Source organism: Schistocerca nitens, chromosome 4, assembly GCF_023898315.1.
Source record: "Schistocerca nitens isolate TAMUIC-IGC-003100 chromosome 4, iqSchNite1.1, whole genome shotgun sequence".
Lineage (NCBI taxonomy): Eukaryota > Metazoa > Arthropoda > Insecta > Orthoptera > Acrididae > Schistocerca > Schistocerca nitens.
Window position 1 is genome coordinate 93,290,319 of NC_064617.1, and position 17,575 is coordinate 93,307,893.

General features: G+C 41.1%; 1 protein-coding gene across 1 annotated transcript; it reads left to right on the forward strand.

Annotated features, from left to right (window-relative positions):
* The first annotated feature begins 2,048 nt into the window (after positions 1–2,048).
* LOC126252133 (uncharacterized) lies at positions 2,049–3,037 on the forward strand. The gene is made up of 2 exons (XM_049952999.1): positions 2,049–2,190; positions 2,415–3,037. The coding sequence occupies exons 1-2, from the start codon at positions 2,049–2,051 to the stop codon at positions 3,035–3,037; spliced, it is 765 nt and encodes a 254-aa protein (XP_049808956.1).
* Positions 3,038–17,575: the final 14,538 nt, after the last annotated feature.

Genomic DNA, 17,575 nt, shown 5'->3' on the forward strand with positions numbered 1-17,575 from the left:
TTACTTTTCTGCCAGAACTTCAGATCAACTCAAGCTCCCAACAAGTGTGAAGGAGGCCCTTGGTAGACCTGATGCAAAAGAAAGGAAACATGCTATGGATGAAGAAACACAAGCTTTCGAAGATAACAGTGCTTGGGAAGTGGTAAATCTTCTAGAAAGTGCAAGTGTTGTGGAGTGTAGATGGGTGTTCAAGAAAAAATTCAACCTTTAAAGTGAAGTTCATTATCATACTCGACTAGTGGCAAGAGGATTCACTCAGAAACCTGGAGTTGATTATGCTGAGAATTTTCTCCTGTGGTAAGGCATTGAACACTTATATGTCTAATGGCTTTGTCTGTTGAACTAGATTTGGACATTACACATCTTGATGTTAAGATGGCTATTTTAAATGGTATTCTCAAAGAAGGTACACTCCTGGAAATGGAAAAAAGAACACATTGACACCGGTGTGTCAGACCCACCATACTTGCTCCGGACACTGTGAGAGGGCTGTACAAGAAATGATCACACGCACGGCACAGCGGACACACCAAGAACCGCGGTGTTGGCCGTCAAATGGCGCTAGCTGCGCAGCATTTGTGCACCGCCGCCGTCAGTGTTAGCCAGTTTGCCGTGGCATACGGAGCTCCATCGCAGTCTTTAACACTGGTAGCATGCCGCGACAGCGTGGATGTGAACCGTATGTGCAGTTGACAGACTTTGAGCGAGGGCGTATAGTGGGCATGCGGGAGGCCGGGTGGACGTACCGCCGAATTGCTCAACACGTGGGGCGTGAGGTCTCCACAGTACATCGATGTTGTCGCCAGTGGTCGGCGGAAGGTGCACGTGCCCGTCGACCTGGGACCGGACCGCAGCGACGCACGGATGCACGCCAAGACCGTAGGATCCTACGCAGTGCCGTAGGGGACCGCACCGCCACTTCCCAGCAAATTAGGGACACTGTTGCTCCTGGGGTACCGGCGAGGACCATTCGCAACCGTCTCCATGAAGCTGGGCTACGGTCCCGCACACCGTTAGGCCGTCTTCCGCTCACGCCCCAACATCGTGCAGCCCGCCTCCAGTGGTGTCGCGACAGGCGTGAATGGAGGGACGAATGGAGACGTGTCGTCTTCAGCGATGAGAGTCGCTTCTGCCTTGGTGCCAATGATGGTCGTATGCGTGTTTGGCGCCGTGCAGGTGAGCGCCACAATCAGGACTGCATACGACCGAGGCACACATGGCCAACACCTGGCATCATGGTGTGGGGAGTGATCTCCAACACTGGCCGTACACCACTGGTGATCGTCGAGGGGACACTGAATAGTGCACGGTACATCCAAACCGTCATCGAACCCATCGTTCTACCATTCCTAGACCGGCAAGGGAACTTGCTGTTCCAACAGGACAATGCACGTCCGCATGTATCCCGTGCCACCCAACGTGCTCTAGAAGGTGTAAGTCAACTACCCTGGCCAGCAAGATCTCCGGATCTGTCCCCCATTGAGCATGTTTGGGACTGGATGAAGCGTCGTCTCACGCGGTCTGCACGTCCAGCACGAACGCTGGTCCAACTGAGGCGCCAGGTGGAAATGGCATGGCAAGCCGTTCCACAGGACTACATCCAGCATCTCTACGATCGTCTCCATGGGAGAATAGCAGCCTGCATTGCTGCGAAAGGTGGATATACACTGTACTAGTGCCGACATTGTGCATGCTCTGTTGCCTGTGTCTATGTGCCTGTGGTTCTGTCAGTGTGATCATGTGATGTATCTGACCCCAGGAATGTGTCAATAAAGTTTCCCCTTCCTGGGACAATGAATTCACGGTGTTCTTATTTCAATTTCCAGGAGTGTATTTTCCTACAACTACCCTAAGGAGTAAATCTTTGTAAAGCTAAAACTAAAATCTTGAAGTTAAAAAGGGCTATGTATATTTTAAAGCAATCATCCAGAGTGTGGAATCAAAGAGTAAATGATGTCTTAACATGCCTAGGTTACAAAAGATCTGACCTTGCTTATTTACAAAAAATAAAGTTAAAGGCTTAGTTACTATGATAGCTTTATATGTTGATGACTTTTATACTTTTTCCAATGACTCGGATGATACTGATTTGTTTTGAAAAACAAATGAAGTTCAGAGTTCAAAATAAAGATTTAGTAATGGCTAAAATTGTTTGGAGATGGAAATCAAATATAATAAAGCTAATGGAGTGTTAGCTTAAAGCTGGTCATATTGGCTGAGCAGTTCTAGGCGCGTCAGTCTGGAACCACACGACTGCTACGGTCGCAGGTTCGAATCCTGCCTTGGGCATGGATGTGTATGATGTCCTTGGATTACTTAGGTTTAAGCAGTTCTAAGTTCTAGGGGACTGATGACCTCAGATGTTAAGTCCCATAGTGCTCAGAGCCATTTGAACCATTTTTGTTAGCTTAAAGTCAAGAGAACTACTGATCAGTTACTGAAAAGGTTCAGTATGATAGACTGTGAAACTGTAAAGACTTATATTGTGACAAAACTTGATTTTATAAATGAAAAAGAAACTAATACTGATAATGTATCTTATCAAGCCCTAATAGGTAGCTTACTGTATTTATCAGCAATTACAAGACATGATATCTCTTTCAGTGGGAGCCAGTTCAATAATTCTTGTACTGAAAAACATTGGATATGTGCTAAGCGAATTTTGAAATATCTGAAGGAAACTAAGAATTATTTCCTAAAGTTTAGGAAAGGAGATTTAGAATTATGTGGTAATGTAGATGCAGATTGGGCAAATTTTTCTTCAGACAGAAAATCATATTCTGGTTTTGTTTTTAAGCTATGTGTTTCTATAGTGTCATGGCAGAGTGTTAAGCAAAAGACTGTTGCTCTTTCTAGCACAGAGGCTGCATATATGGTTCTTTCCAAAGCTTGTCGGGAGACCATTTATTTAAGGAAGTTTTTACATGAACTGATAAGCTATAATAAGTCTGTCACATTGTTTAATGGTAATCAGAGAGCCCCGAATTTGTCTGTTGATCCTTCAAATCATGAAAGTTCAAAACACATTGATGTTTGACATTATTATATAATGGAAACTGTGTCCAATAAAGTTGTAAAAACTGTTTGCTTACAAACAGCTCATTTGCTTGCAGATATAATGACAAAAGGATTGAGAAGAGAAAAACATTATGATTTTCTGAACTGTATGGGTCTAGGCATTTTTTAAGAAAATCATTTAAATGTTTTGAAGTGGGGGTTTTAAGCTAGGCAAACCCATTTAAGTGATATCGATATGTGGTGAGCTATGTGTGTGTATTACCTATGACTATTTTTACATCTTTGGTCCTACATGTTGTTCTGTTCTAGTTTACCCATACTGATTGTGTGTGGGCTAACATGTAATAAAGTGTACTGATATAAAATGTTATAACAAATCACCAAATGTATATGTGTTTATCATGTTCTCAATATTAACGGGTCCCCATCACTGTCACATGTAAACATAGTGTGCGAAAACTATACAGTACTCACAAAGTAAATTTATAATGGGTGTAAACGGTAACATTGTTTACAACGTATCACTGTGCTATTTCATGGCTATGAAATAACCTCAGACAAACGCAACTTATGCTAAAGTCCAGGCCCTCTGATGAATATTTTGAACATACTCTTGCTCTATTATGCCACTGGCTTAGCTGGCTATTTCATTAACATGAGTAATTCAGACTTAGGCCAATTTAACGTTGTTTTCTGTGTGGACAGACCACAACTGTCGTATATCAATAATTTGTTGATATCATCTAGACCATTGTAGTACACTGTAAACAGTTCTGTTTGCACCTTGTATGTAAAGACTGCTGTAACTTAAGGATCTATGTATCGACCATTTAGTTCGTTGTTTCCACCTCCCACACTTTGTTTGCATATTTTAAAGGTTAGTTGTGAACAAAGACCACGGAAGAATTCCCTGCGTTAGAGGTTAGTGTCACAGATGGAGGGCCAGTAGAAGACTGAAATTGTCAAGTGTAGACACACCACATTTATGGCGATTTATTGCAGGTGCAGACATCTCGTAGACAGTGTTGAAAGTGGACTGTCCTTAAGGATACAGATACCCATGCAGTCACGAAGTAATGTATCTTGCCCTTACTTACTATCTTTACGTAGAGCTTCTAAAACTGGATTTCGTAAACTGATCTCCCAAAACTGATTCTGGCTAGTCTTGTAAACACTATACACTGTCGATTCTGGAAATGCGGATCTAGCTGCTGGATTTCCACTTCCACAATCGATTTTCGTTCTCATGCAAACGAACGATACTTTTAGCAACGTACTTGGGCTGTCAGGTTACTTGTTGCTTTCAAAATTTTCGGGTAATGTAGATGTAGCGACTTTTTGTGTTGTGAAAGAGGAGAATAAATGTTAGACTGAACGTGAAGTTATCTAAATCTAACATTTAACTGAAGAGGAACAGCTCGTGCATGGACGAAACCAGAAACTGGTGCAATTGATTTACAGATGCCATGTTTGGCCGGTCTAGCGAAGCCTTAAAAAACTTATACCTGAAATTCAGTTTTCAGCTTCTGGTAGTTGCACTGCATCTAAACGTAGTGACTGCCTGATCCAGAGCCCACAGATGGCGTGAGGATGCTTCCTCATATAGTATGGGAGCGGTTTTGGCGTCTGCAGATATGTGCACGGCAGGTGATCTGAGAGAGTCTGCAGAATGAGTGCACACTCGGGAATCAGAGTGCGGAATGTAGGCGCAAACATAAACGTTTCTTGATGTGCATTAGTTTTATATGAACTGAGAGAACATATGATATTTTATGATGGCTAGAGTGATCAGAAAAGGAATGCCTAAATCAAGTGAAGCTGTAGAATCATTCAATGCTAAGGCTGATATTACTCTGTCAAAATTCTTTGATCAGAAATCTTTGTCAAAGATTTTACCAAACTTCTTTGATCTAAGTGCTTCCCTGGAGCAATTAAAAAAAGAAGGGCGTCGTTATTACGTCACAGACTTGATGCTGACGTCCGTCATGTTACATAGCCCAAAACAATCAGTTCTCCGCATTTCTACCTCCATGGTTCATCGCGGTGACACGCACCATTGATGTCACTCTGACATGCCTGTGCCCACAATCGACTGTTGGGGATGTCTATCGACCATTGTGGGCGTACCCAAATAACACCTGGTGCTTTTATTGTGTAGAGATGTAGCTGTTTCATCAAAAATGCTAATTGGAATCGTTTGTGGGTGTACTAATCCACCAAAGTAATCACATTTCATTCGTAAATGGAGACGCTCAAGCAATATTTTCTTTTGAATACACGAATTATGACTGCGCCGTTTACTTTTATTCTTTGCCTTCCAAATCGATAACGCTCCAACATCTGAGCCATACTGTATCAATGGTCTTGTCCCCACACAACACACGGCCACGTGACCACGCTGATTGTTGAGGCAGCATCTCATATCCTAAATTCCTCACTCTGATAATTATTCATTGTTCACATTTCCTCCCTCTTTAAAAAAGATTCTGGGCACAATAGCTGTAGACAGCAGTCATGCGTGTGCTTTGCTTCCTTTCTGAAGAAGGCTTTGGTCAGAGACTTAGATGAACACTTATTTCGTCGTGCCTGCCTGTTGCACAGTGTCTGAGTAGCAATCTATCTATCCACTTCACAGTATAGTTATTTCCTCGTGAAGTTTGTTATAAATAATCCACTGTACTTCAGAGGAACAATGATGTACGTAATTACAATTCCAGAGGAAAAAAATGACTTTAGTTACGCCACATTAAGGTTGTCGCCAGCACGAAGAGGAATTCACAGTGCTGCAACCAAAAGTTTTTTTCACATACCCAATGATATAAAATGCCTGCCGGGCAACGAAGTAAAGTTTTAAACTGAACTGGAGACGTTTCTCTTTGACAACTCCTCTTGTTTGGTAGAAGACTATATGTTATCGTAATGTGTAAATGGTGATGGGTAGGAATTACTAACATCTGTCTGTCTTTAACTTTAAAAAATAAATAATCAGCAAGGAGTCATATTTACAAAAAAATTTATGTTAAATATAAAATAACTCATTCCACATCATTACGATTTATTGTGCAAATGATACAAGTAACATGATACTACCTAACTGTTGGTACAGACTTACACACTTCGAAAACCTGAAAATGAAATTCAAAAGTAAAATGAAGCAGGTGATCAAAGTAGAAGAACATTTCAATTTTGATATGTTTGGTTATTCCTGAAAAACTGACAGATTTACTGGCGAGAAATATTCCAGGGAAAGATGCAAAAATAGGCTACCGCTGGAAAGGTAGGCCTATACACTGATGAGCCAAAACATTATGACCACCTGCTTAATAGCTTGTTTCTCCGTCTTTGAAACGTAATACATCACGGAACGGATTCCGCTTTTTTTTTTTTTGGAAGGTTTGTGGAGGTATTGGCATTAGATGTCTACCCTTAGGTCATGTAATTCGCGTAAATAACGAGCCCCTGATTCGCGTACATGATGGTGATGGTGCCCAATAGCGATCCAGGTGGGTCCATAGCATTTACATCAGGAGAATTTGCTTGTCGAGACATAAACGTGAGTTCACTATAAGGCACCTCACACCAATGTTCCACTGTTTTGACTCTGAGACATGGACAATTATACTGCTGAAAGGAGACATCGCTATTGGGGAAGACATCAACCATGAAGCATACAGGTGGTTCGCAGCTGTCAGCATATCTTCGATTACTACCACAGGTCCCATGCAAGCACAGGAGAATGTTTCCCTTAGCATAATACTGCTCCCACCAGCCTGCGTCCGTGGCATGCTGCACTTTTCGAGCTGACGTTCATCTCAGTGACGGTGTTTAAGCCGACCATCGACTTAATGTAGCAAAAGTGTGATTCACCCTAAGAGCCGACATGGTTGAATCCCGATGGTCCCGTGTCTACTGAAATCGTAATTGACTCATAAGGGTGGTCTGCTGCGGAGGTTGATGTACAACAACGAATGATGAACAGTGTGCTCTGAAACACTTGTATGTGCACCAGCATTGTGCTCTTTCGGCAGAGATTCCACAGATCACCATCTATCCTACTTTACAGAGCGCACAGGCCTCTGAACCCAACGTTCTCTGAAGAGTCGTGGATGTCCAACTACTTAGCAGCTAATGGTAGCTTCATTTTCTTCTATCTCTTTCCGTATACCTAATGACAGTACAAAAGAACACTTGACCACCTTCGCCGTTTACGAGACACTCGTTCACAGGCACCGCATAATAATAATCTGCTCCTTGTCCAAGTCGCTCGTGTCAATGGATTTCCGCATTTCCAGCCGATATCTTCGCTAGGGTGATCCCCCAGCCGTGTCTGCTCCTCTTCCATATCTTTGCTACCGTGTCACGTGCCCGCAACGTCACCAGGCGGTATCCATTGTCTCGGTGGGCAGTGGTCGTAATGTTATGGCTGATCAGTGTACTTTGAACAGGTTATGCTATCATTATTAAAATTGACTTACATAGATGTTACAGCAAAATATTCATTTTACTGCATCTAAGCGTTTGAGACCATTCCCTTAATCACATATATAGTGCTGCAGAATGCTGGCATATGTTTAAAAATTTTATTGTTTTTTTACCCTGTAAACTGCTATTATTGGTCACACACTGAATGACGCATTGTAGGTAAGATTCGAAATGAGAAGATACGTAAACTGCAGTGAAATTAGTGCACTGACAATCTAATAAGACAAGAACTCTATTCTGCACGGATATATAACTCTATGAAGTTCCGTTTCTTTGAACTTTTATTAATACTTCACTTTGTTTACATGCTCAAGATACAATAGCATGCCTTGCTTCTTTCCTCATTGCACACGTTTATGGGGTAACAAAGAACACGTAGGTAAATGCTTTTCAAACGTGGACATTAGAAATGTTGTGCATACAAGTTGAAAATGTAACAATCAAGAATCAGCACCAATAGGCAAACAAGTATTGGTATTGTAGTTCCAGCTTCATTTCATATCGATACAAATACAGTAAAAGTCTAATTAAATGGATTACGAAAGCATGTGCAGTGTTACGTGGTTCTATGCTTAATTACAGACTTACTATTTTATCAGTTGATTGGTTTTCACCACGTAACGCCCGCTGTTTATGTCCTTCTTCGTTGCTGAGCAATGTATCACTTTTCGTTCTGACGCCACAACTCTTCCTTTCCTATATCTTTACTACTTTTTATCTATATAAATGATGAACTATTGGTTTTGCCGTTTAACAATTTTTTAATAACTGTGGAAGTATTACAGGCATCGGGTCCCACCTAATGTGTCACCTGCCTATACGTTTTACATGAACTTTTCAAGACTCGATCGATCTGTTTACAAAGAGAAAGCAGAATATCTCTTTCTTTGACGTTGTCCAACAACGACCTAGGAAGCTCGACGCCCTCGCGGCCCAGGCTCTTCCAGGCTCGCGGTAGTTTGCAGCATTCGTTTTATTCCTTGCCCACTTGCCGCTACGTCGAACTTTCGTGGTGATCGTTGGGCAATGTCTTCCACGTTATCTGCAACATAAATAAACTTTCTTCTCACAGTATTTCTGAAAACCCAAAAACAAACTTAAAGAGCATAATAATAATAACTGTTCTTATAATTATTCGTATAAGTCTTAGTCGATTTAATGAGGGGTGGGACAGGCCTAAGCATTGTGACACCACACATGCTTTTCGTGTCACTTCGTCTTCTTGGTTATTCGAGATACACTGAAGTGCCAAAGAAAGTGGTACACTGCCTAACACCGTGTAGAGCCCCCATGAGCAAGCAGAAGTGCCGCAACACGACGTGGCATGGACTCGACTAATGTCTGAAGTGGTGCTGGAGGAAACTAACACTATGAATCCTGCAGGAATGTCCATAAATCTGCAAGAATACGAGGAGGTGGAGATCTCTTCTGAACAGCATGTTGCAAGGCATCCGAGATATGCTCAATAATGTTCATGTCTGCGGAGACTGGTGGGCAGCGGAAGTGTTTAAACTGAGAAGAGTGTTCCTGGAGCCACTCTGTAGCAATTCTGGACATATCGGGTGTCGCATCGACCTGCTGAAACTGCCAAAATCCGTCAGAATGCACAATGGACATGAATAGATGCAGGTGACCATACAGGATGCTTACGTACGTGTCACTCGTCAGAGTCGTACCTAGACGTCTCAGGAGTCCCATATCGCTACAACTGCGCACACCCCACACCATTACAGAACCTCCACCAGCTTGAACAGCCCCTTGCTGAGTTGCAGGGTCCATGGATTCATGAGGTTGTCACCATCCCCATGCACACCCATCCTCTCGATACAATTTGAAACGAGACTCGCCCGAACAGGCAACATATTTCCAGACGTCAACAGTGCAATGTCGGTGTTGACGGGCCCAGGCGAGGTGTAAAGCTTTGTGTCGTGCAGGGTGATGTTTCGTTGAATGGTTTGCACGCTAACTCTTGTTGATGGCCCAGCATTGAAATCTGCAGCAATTTGCGGAAGGGTTGCACTTCTGTCACGTAGAACTAGGGTGACCAGATGCAATCGTTTAAAAAGGAGGACAAACAGCTTCAAAAAGGAGGACAAAGGAAGAAAAAAGAGGACACATCAAACGGGTCATCTGCAGATGAGGATACCACCCGTCAGCTTTGGACAAGTCACGTGACTGCCGGGAATTACCGGTGAAACTAGTAGTTAATTGTTACTGATGGTCAGGTGGTGGTTAACTGAGCAATATAAAAAAAATTAAAACATTGATTGTGGTGACAGTGTGGCGTCGGTTGTTTTGTTATGTCAACAACACGGAATTGTTTACAAAGTGAAAAACGTAAGACCATTCACCTCCCTTCATTCGACGCACCGCTACCGACATCTACAATTCAAGCAGCAGCTGACGACATGTAAACTTTTAACCTTCCGAATACAAATAAATTGAATGACTATGAAACAATGAAATAAAATCATGACAGTTAATCTGTCGAGTTATTTCTTACCTTTATTGATCACTGAGACGTACGTTCCAGCTCCACGTACCTTACATTCCGCTTCAAATTCATTTCTCCCTTTCTTGAAAGTCGGATATTTGCAGGAAAGGACATCAGAAAATGTACACTTTCGTTTAGGCATAGCCAAATATTTTACGTAACTCAGTCGGTTAAAGATTACACTCATAAATCACACGTGCACTATAGGAAGCCAAGCCAATGCAAAGCGAAGATACGAAACGAAAATTTTAAATAATCGAAATTTGCATTCGCTTATAGGTAGATCAACGATAACATCGACGATCCTGGTGCCACCTACTAACACCGTCTTCGTGCGTGTTTATCACGAAGGCTGTGCCAATAGTTAAAGTATTTAAGAAAAGAGCAATAGAACGGGACGAATTGTAAGTTTAACTGTATTACGCCCAACTTTGCAAAAAAGCCGGACACTGTAAAAATCTGCCCGGACCCCAGATTAATCCGGACGTCTGGTCACCATACGCAGAACGATTCCCTTCAGTCGTCGATGGTCCCGTTCTTTCAGGATATCAGGATATTTTATGGCCACAGCGATGTCGGAAATTTGATGTTTTACCGGATTCCTGATATTTGCCGTACACCTGTATAATGATCGTACCAGAAAATCCCCACTTCATCGCTACCTCGGAGATGCTGTGTCCCGTCGCTCGTGCGCCGACTATAATACCAAGTTCAAACTCACTTAAATCTTGATAACCTGCTATTGTAGCAGCAGTAACGGATCTAACAACTGTCCTAGACACTCGTCGTCTTATGTATGCGTTGCCGACCACAGCGCCTTATTCTACCTGTTTATATATCCCTGTATTTGAATACGCATGCTTATATCAGTGTCTTTGGCGCTTCAGTGTATACCAACAAGAAGCAAGATATATTAACGAGGCCAAATGTGTCGTCTTACTATAGCAAATACGCATTCAAGAAGAGAAAACCGTTCGAAAGTGCTTTCCTGACACTACGTTGTTTGTGTAAGCACTCGAATTTTTAGTTTTTAAAACGCTTGTTGCGTCTGCACGATAGAAATAGTGAAAAAGAAGCAATCATAAACGGTAGTCTGCTAATGTTTTGGGCTACTTAAGAAGGCGGTAGGTCCCATCCACTCTGGCTTCAAAACAGCTTACAGCGTAAGTCAATAGCTCCATCTCCCTTCACTTTTTACTTCCACAGCTGTTACACTGTCGTCAAATTCTTCGCCATAATTGTAGGAGAGTGAACGCTGAACAGCTAATCATCTGCAGAGCAGCATTTAATATAATATTACTTAAAAAAATAGAAATCATGAATAGCAAGAAGAGAAGCTCGAGGTGTTCACCAGAATTTACTTGGTGATCTACTGTGCGAGAACATAAAGAGCTGCGGAAATTATTTGAGAGAATGAACAAACATTTCAATTTTTCCTTACGAGAGTAGCTTCACATATCTGTAAACTAGATACCCATTTAAGAAATGCGATTTCCCGTGAAAACCATGTCATGGTTATGTTAAGAGTTATAGCAACTTTCGAAACCTATTCGAGATTGCAATACAGTACTCTAACCCTATACAGCACCATTTCGCGCATCGTTCATGGAACATGTGAAAGAATGTATAAACCACCTGCAGAGGAATTTATGAAGATTAGGTTTTGTCATTGAGAGTAACAAATAAATTCATGTATCCCACTTACATACATGTTATTGACAATAGTTTTATGTCCACATCACCATAGACATCTTAGTCCATTTAATGTCTTCCTTACATTAGCACAGCACATCCACATCAAATACAGCTGATAGCTGCAAGTATTACTTTACTATATTCTGTACAGGTACAAGTGGGCACCTACCTATATTGTTGTTGTTGTGGTTTTCAGTCCTGAGACTGGTTTGATGAAGCTCTCCATGCTACTCTATCCTGTGCAAGCTTCTTCATCACCCAGTACCTACTGCAACCTACATCTTTTTGAATCTGCTTAGTGTATTCATCTCTTGGTCTCCCTCTACGATTTTTACCTTCCACGCTGCCCTCCAATACTAAATTGGTGATCCCTTGATGCCTCAGAACGTGTCCTACCAACCGATCCCTTCTTCTAGTCACGTTGTGCCACAATCGTCTCTTCTCCCCAATCCTATTCAATACCTCCTCATTAGTTATGTGATCTACCCATCTAATCTTCAGCATTCTTCTGTAGCACCACATTTCGAAAGCTTCTATTCTCTTCTCGTCCAAACTATTTATCATCAATGTTTCACTTTCATAAATGGCCACACTCCATACAAATACTTTCAGAAATGACTTCCTGACACTTAAATCTATATTCGATGTTCACAAATTTCTCTTCTTCAGAAACGCTTTCCTTGCCATTGCCAGTCTACAATTTATATCCTCTCTACTTCGACCATCATCAGTTATTTTGCTCCCCAAATAGCAAAACTCCTTTACTACTTTAAGCGTCTCATTTCCTAATCTAATTCCCTCAGCATCACCCGACTTATTTCGACTACATTCCATTATCCTCGTTTTGCTTCTGTTGATGTTCATCTTATATCCTCCTTTCAAACCACTATCCATTCCATTCAACTGCCCTTCCAAGTCCGTTGCTGTCTCTGACAGAATTACAGTGTCATCGGCAAAACTCAAAGTTTTTATTACTTCTCCATGGATTTTAATACCTACTCCGAATTTTTCTTTTGTTTCTTTCACTGCTTGCTCAATATAAAGATTGAATAACATCGGGGAGAGGCTACAACCCTGTCTCACTCCCTTCCCAACCACTGCATCCCTTTCATGTCCCTCGACTCTTATAACTGCCATCTGGTTTCTGTACAAATTGTAAATAGCCTGTCGCTCCCTGTATTTTACCCCTGCCACCTTTAGAATTTGAAAGAGCGTATTCCAGTCAACATTGTCAAATGCTTTCTCTAAGTCTACAAATGCTAGAAACGTAGGTTTGCCTTTCCGTAATCTAGCTTCTAAGATAAGTCGTAGGGTCAGTATTGCCTCACGTGTTCCAATATTCCTACAGAATCCAAACTGATCTTCCCCGAGGTCGGCTTCTACTAGTTTTTCCAATCGTCTGTAAAGAATTCGCGTTAGTATTTTGCAGTTGTGTCTTATTAAACTGATAGTTCGGTAATTTTCACATCTGTCAACACCTGCTTTCTTTGGGATTGGAATTATTATATTCTTCTTGAAGTCTGAGGGTATTTCGCCTGTCTCACACATCTTGCTCACCAGATGGTAGAGTTTCGTCAGGACTGGCTCTCCCAAGGCCGTCAGTAGTTCTAATGGAATGTTGTCTACTCCCGGGGCCTTGTTTCGACTCAGGTCTTTCAGTGCTCTGTCAAGCTCTTCACGCAGTATCCTATCTCCCATTTCATCTTCATCTACATCCTCTTCCATTTCCATAATATTGTCCTCAAGTACACCGCCCTTGTATAGACCCTCTATATACTCCTTCCACCTTTCTGCTTTCCCTCCTTTGCCTTGAACTCGGTTTCCATCTGAGCTCTTGATATTCATACAAGTGGTTCTCTTTTCTCCAAAGGTCTCTTTAATTTTCCTGTAGGCAGTATCTATCTTACTCCTAGTGAGATAAGCCTCTACAACCTTACATTTGTCCTCCAGCCATCCCTGCTTAGCCATTTTGCACTTCCTGTCAATATCATTTTTGAGACATTTGTATTCCTTTTTGCCTGCTTCATTTACTGCATTTTTATATTTTCTGCTTTCATCAATTAAATTCAATATTTCTTCTGTTACCCGATGAGTTCTATTAGCGCTCGTCTTTTTACCTACTTTATCCTGTGCTGCCTTCACTACTTCATCCCTCAGAGCTACCCATTCTTCTTCTACTCTATTTCTTTCCCCCATTCCTGTCAATTGTTCCGTTGTGCTCTCCCTGAAACTCTGTATAACCTCTGGTTTAGTCAGTTTATCCAGGTCCTATCTCCTTAAATTCCCACCTTTTTGCAGTTTCTTCAGTTTTAATCTACAGTTCATAACCAATAGATTGTGGTCAGAGTCCACATCTGCCCCTGGAAATGTCTTACAATTTAAAACCTGGTTCCTAAATCTCTGTCTTACCATTATATAATCTATCTGAAACCTGCCAGTATCTCCAGGGTTCTTCCATGTATACAACCTTCTTTCATGATTCTTGAACCAAGTGTTAGCTATGATTAAGTCGTGCTCTGTGCAAAATTCTACCAAGCGGCTTCCTCTTTCATTTCTTAGCCCCAATCCATATTCACCTACTACGTTTCCTTCTCTCCCTTTTCCTACTACCGAATTCCAGTCACCCATCACTATTAAATTTTCGTCTCCCTTTACTATCTATGTTGCCTCTCGGCAGCTGTACCACTGGTTCTTTAGCTGAAAATGTTCATGACAGGATTATATCTCTTAATAAAGAAGAAGAGAAGCCCAGTAGTTCTTTTCAGACGTTCACACGGAATCACTTCGCATATTTTTTTTTACAGGCTTTAATTCCTATTGCGACAGTCCAGACCTCATTACAGATTCTGTTAAAAGGATGAGAATTATGAATTAATTGGCACACAAAGTAATTTTTCCTATAGCACATTAACAAATTGTCTACAAGGCATACAGAATGATGATTATAGTTCGTTAAGTCATAGTGGCATGTTTACAAATGTTACTTATTAACTCTATCACTGATTCTAATAGTCACTGCTCATATCCTCGAAGAATCCCGACGCTACTTCAAATAACAGCTCTATAGTACAGCACACAGTGTAGAGAATACAGTAGGGACTCAGTAATTCGAGCCCCAATCCTCGCGTAATTCGAGACGTTCTTATGAAAATTAAAATTTTACATAAAACTAGATTAAAAACCTGTTTTCATATGTTGTCCAAACGTATGTTTTACGCACCTTCGAATGTGTTACGTTTTGAACTTTCTTTCAATTTTCCATGTGCAATACAGGTAAAACTGTCCTACTTAGGGTTTTCGTTCATAATGCAGAGAAATAACTTTAGGCTCAGAATGCTAATGCATTTGCATTACAGATGGACTGTTAACATTAGGTTTAGAGGCGCTTGTTCTTTCAATTGTCGACCCTTCAGTAATTGGGACCGCCTGACTATCAGTTGTACAGCGCATGCCATCCTTTTGTTACCACTATCGTTGCGCCTACTTAGCAGCAGTGGTCATTAAAATACTGTACGCCTAAGTAACAATAGAGTACATATTTTACATCGGCTGACCACTGTTGTATGAACTGTATGCAGTTGTGTGGTAACATATGTACTGTAGTGAGCCCATCTTTGTCACATTAATTTTAAAGTAAACTGTACATATGTAACTGTGTGTTTCTTAATGTTATAATTGATACGTTAGAATGAGTGTCAGGAGGAAGAGTAAATTTGTACCTTGAATGTGAAACTGGAGGATTTGAAAAGAGTAGACAAAGGGGAAACATGAAAACAACTTGCTGCTGACAGAGACAGAGAAGTGACAGTTGGAGATCAGCATCTAAACAGAATCAAAACTGAGAAGTGTTCATCAAACAAGTGTTCTATTTCGTCACTTGAACAGAAGTCAGTGAATAAATCTGAATATGAAATACTGAGTAAAGCTTTGTTCGTTTGGTTTACTCAACAAAGGCAAAAAGGAAATACAATTTCAGAGCCTATTCCACACGCAAAAGCTCTGATTTTTAGAACTGAGTTAAAGGACTGTGATGATGACTTTACTGCAAGCTCAGGATGGCGGGATAGGTGGAAGAAGCGACACGGCGTAAGGCAGCTTGAAATTGTCGCGAAAAGCTTTCTACAGGTTCTCAAACTGTTAAATAGTTTTGTGAGAAATTAAAAAAATTATACAAGAAGAAAATCTTACTCCTGATAAACTGTTTAGCTGTGATGGACCAGGGTAAATTATACAATGCTTCCATGTAAAATTCTAGCCTCAAAAGAAGAAAAGGCTACAGAAACGTGAAGAGAGGTTAAAAATTCTTGCTGCATCGACTTCAAGTGGAGACCGTAAACTGAAGCCGCTCGTAATGAGGAGGTCTGCTACTCCCAGAGCTTCTCTGCAGTGCCTGTTACATATGTCCACCAAAAATCTGCTTGGCTAGACGAAAATATTTGTAAGAAGTGGTTTTTGAAAATTTTGTTCAAATGGTTCAAATGGCTCTGAGCACTATGGGACTTAACAGCTATGGTCATCAGTCCCCTAGAACTTAGAACTACTTAAACCTAACTAACCTAAGGACATCACACAACACCCAGTCATCACGAGGCAGAGAAAATCCCTGACCCCGGCGGGAATCGAACCCGGGAACCCGGGCGCGGGAAGCAAGAACGCTACCGCACGACCACGCGCTGCGGACGAAGATTTTGTTCCAGAGACCAAACGATAGCTGGAGAAAAAAGTGTTTGCCTTCCAAAGTAATCTTAACGCTTGACAACACTGGTTCACACGCTGATGAGGAAGAATTACAATGTGGCGGTTTTCACGCATTGTTCTTCGCCTCTAACGTAACAAGTTTAATACAGTCTATGGACCAACGCATTTTACAATACTTGAAAAAAAGGTATCGTCGTAGTTTGCTTCATACCCTTTTACAAACAAAAGAGGGAGAAGAAACCATCCAATAATTTCTAAAAGAAACCTACGATAAAAGATGTACTTTACTAGATAGCCGATTAATGGTCTGAAATAAAGGCGGAGACACTAAAAAAGTCTTAGAACCAGATATTATGGAATGAAACGGATCCCTACATTACAGCCCAAGTTGACCTACCATTGGCAGAACTGATGAAAAAGTTGTTGGATGTGAAAATGCGAATACGAGTGATGATTCAGAGTGGATGATCAGTGATAAGCAGTTTGAAGCGATCGATCTCGAAATTGTTGAAATGGTTAGTGAACCCACTGAGGACAGTGACAACTAGGAACAGCCTGAAGTAATTGTACCAGTGATCACTCACACCGAAGATTTGGCAGCGCTAGATGTGGCATTGGGTTATATCAAGTAGCAAACGGGAGCTCGTCCAACTAACACCAAGCTTCTTAGAAGATGGCGTGACATTGCTGCTAGAAAACGAGGTTCTATTTTAAAACAAAGGACTATGGACAATTTCTTTAAAATGTAACTTACATTGTTGCAACTTGGAAATATGTCCCCATTAATGTACATATAACAAAGGTATGTTGTATATAGTTCTTTCATTTTTCATGATTTACCCATTGATTTAGTGATGTTTCCGTACTACCCAAGTTTATTTGTAATCTGAGGTATCCTCAGGCTCTAATTCGGCGCTCAACTGTACTGAAATCCTAGAGCAAGTTATGTACTGACTAAGACTTAACCCCAAGAAAAACTAACCCTTCTAATACCGAGTACTTTTTGTCTTTAGTGACCCCAATGGAATTTATTTTTTTTATTAAGGATAGTTTTAATAATGGTAGAATGAAATCACATTCCTTATTTTTCCACAATCTAAAACATGATGTCAGTGACATTACATTAAATTAAAATGCATATTTTTTAAAATTATTTATTTCCCTAACATTTACAAACGATTCTCATGA

Coding starts and splice junctions, on each gene's coding strand:
- LOC126252133 (XM_049952999.1), top strand. CDS start 2,049: ATGACTTTTATACTTTTTCCAATGACTCGGATGATACTGATTTGTTTT. Junction 2,191..2,414: donor TATAATAAAGCTAATGGAGT/GTTAGCTTAAAG, acceptor GTTAGCTTAAAG/TCAAGAGAACTACTGATCAG.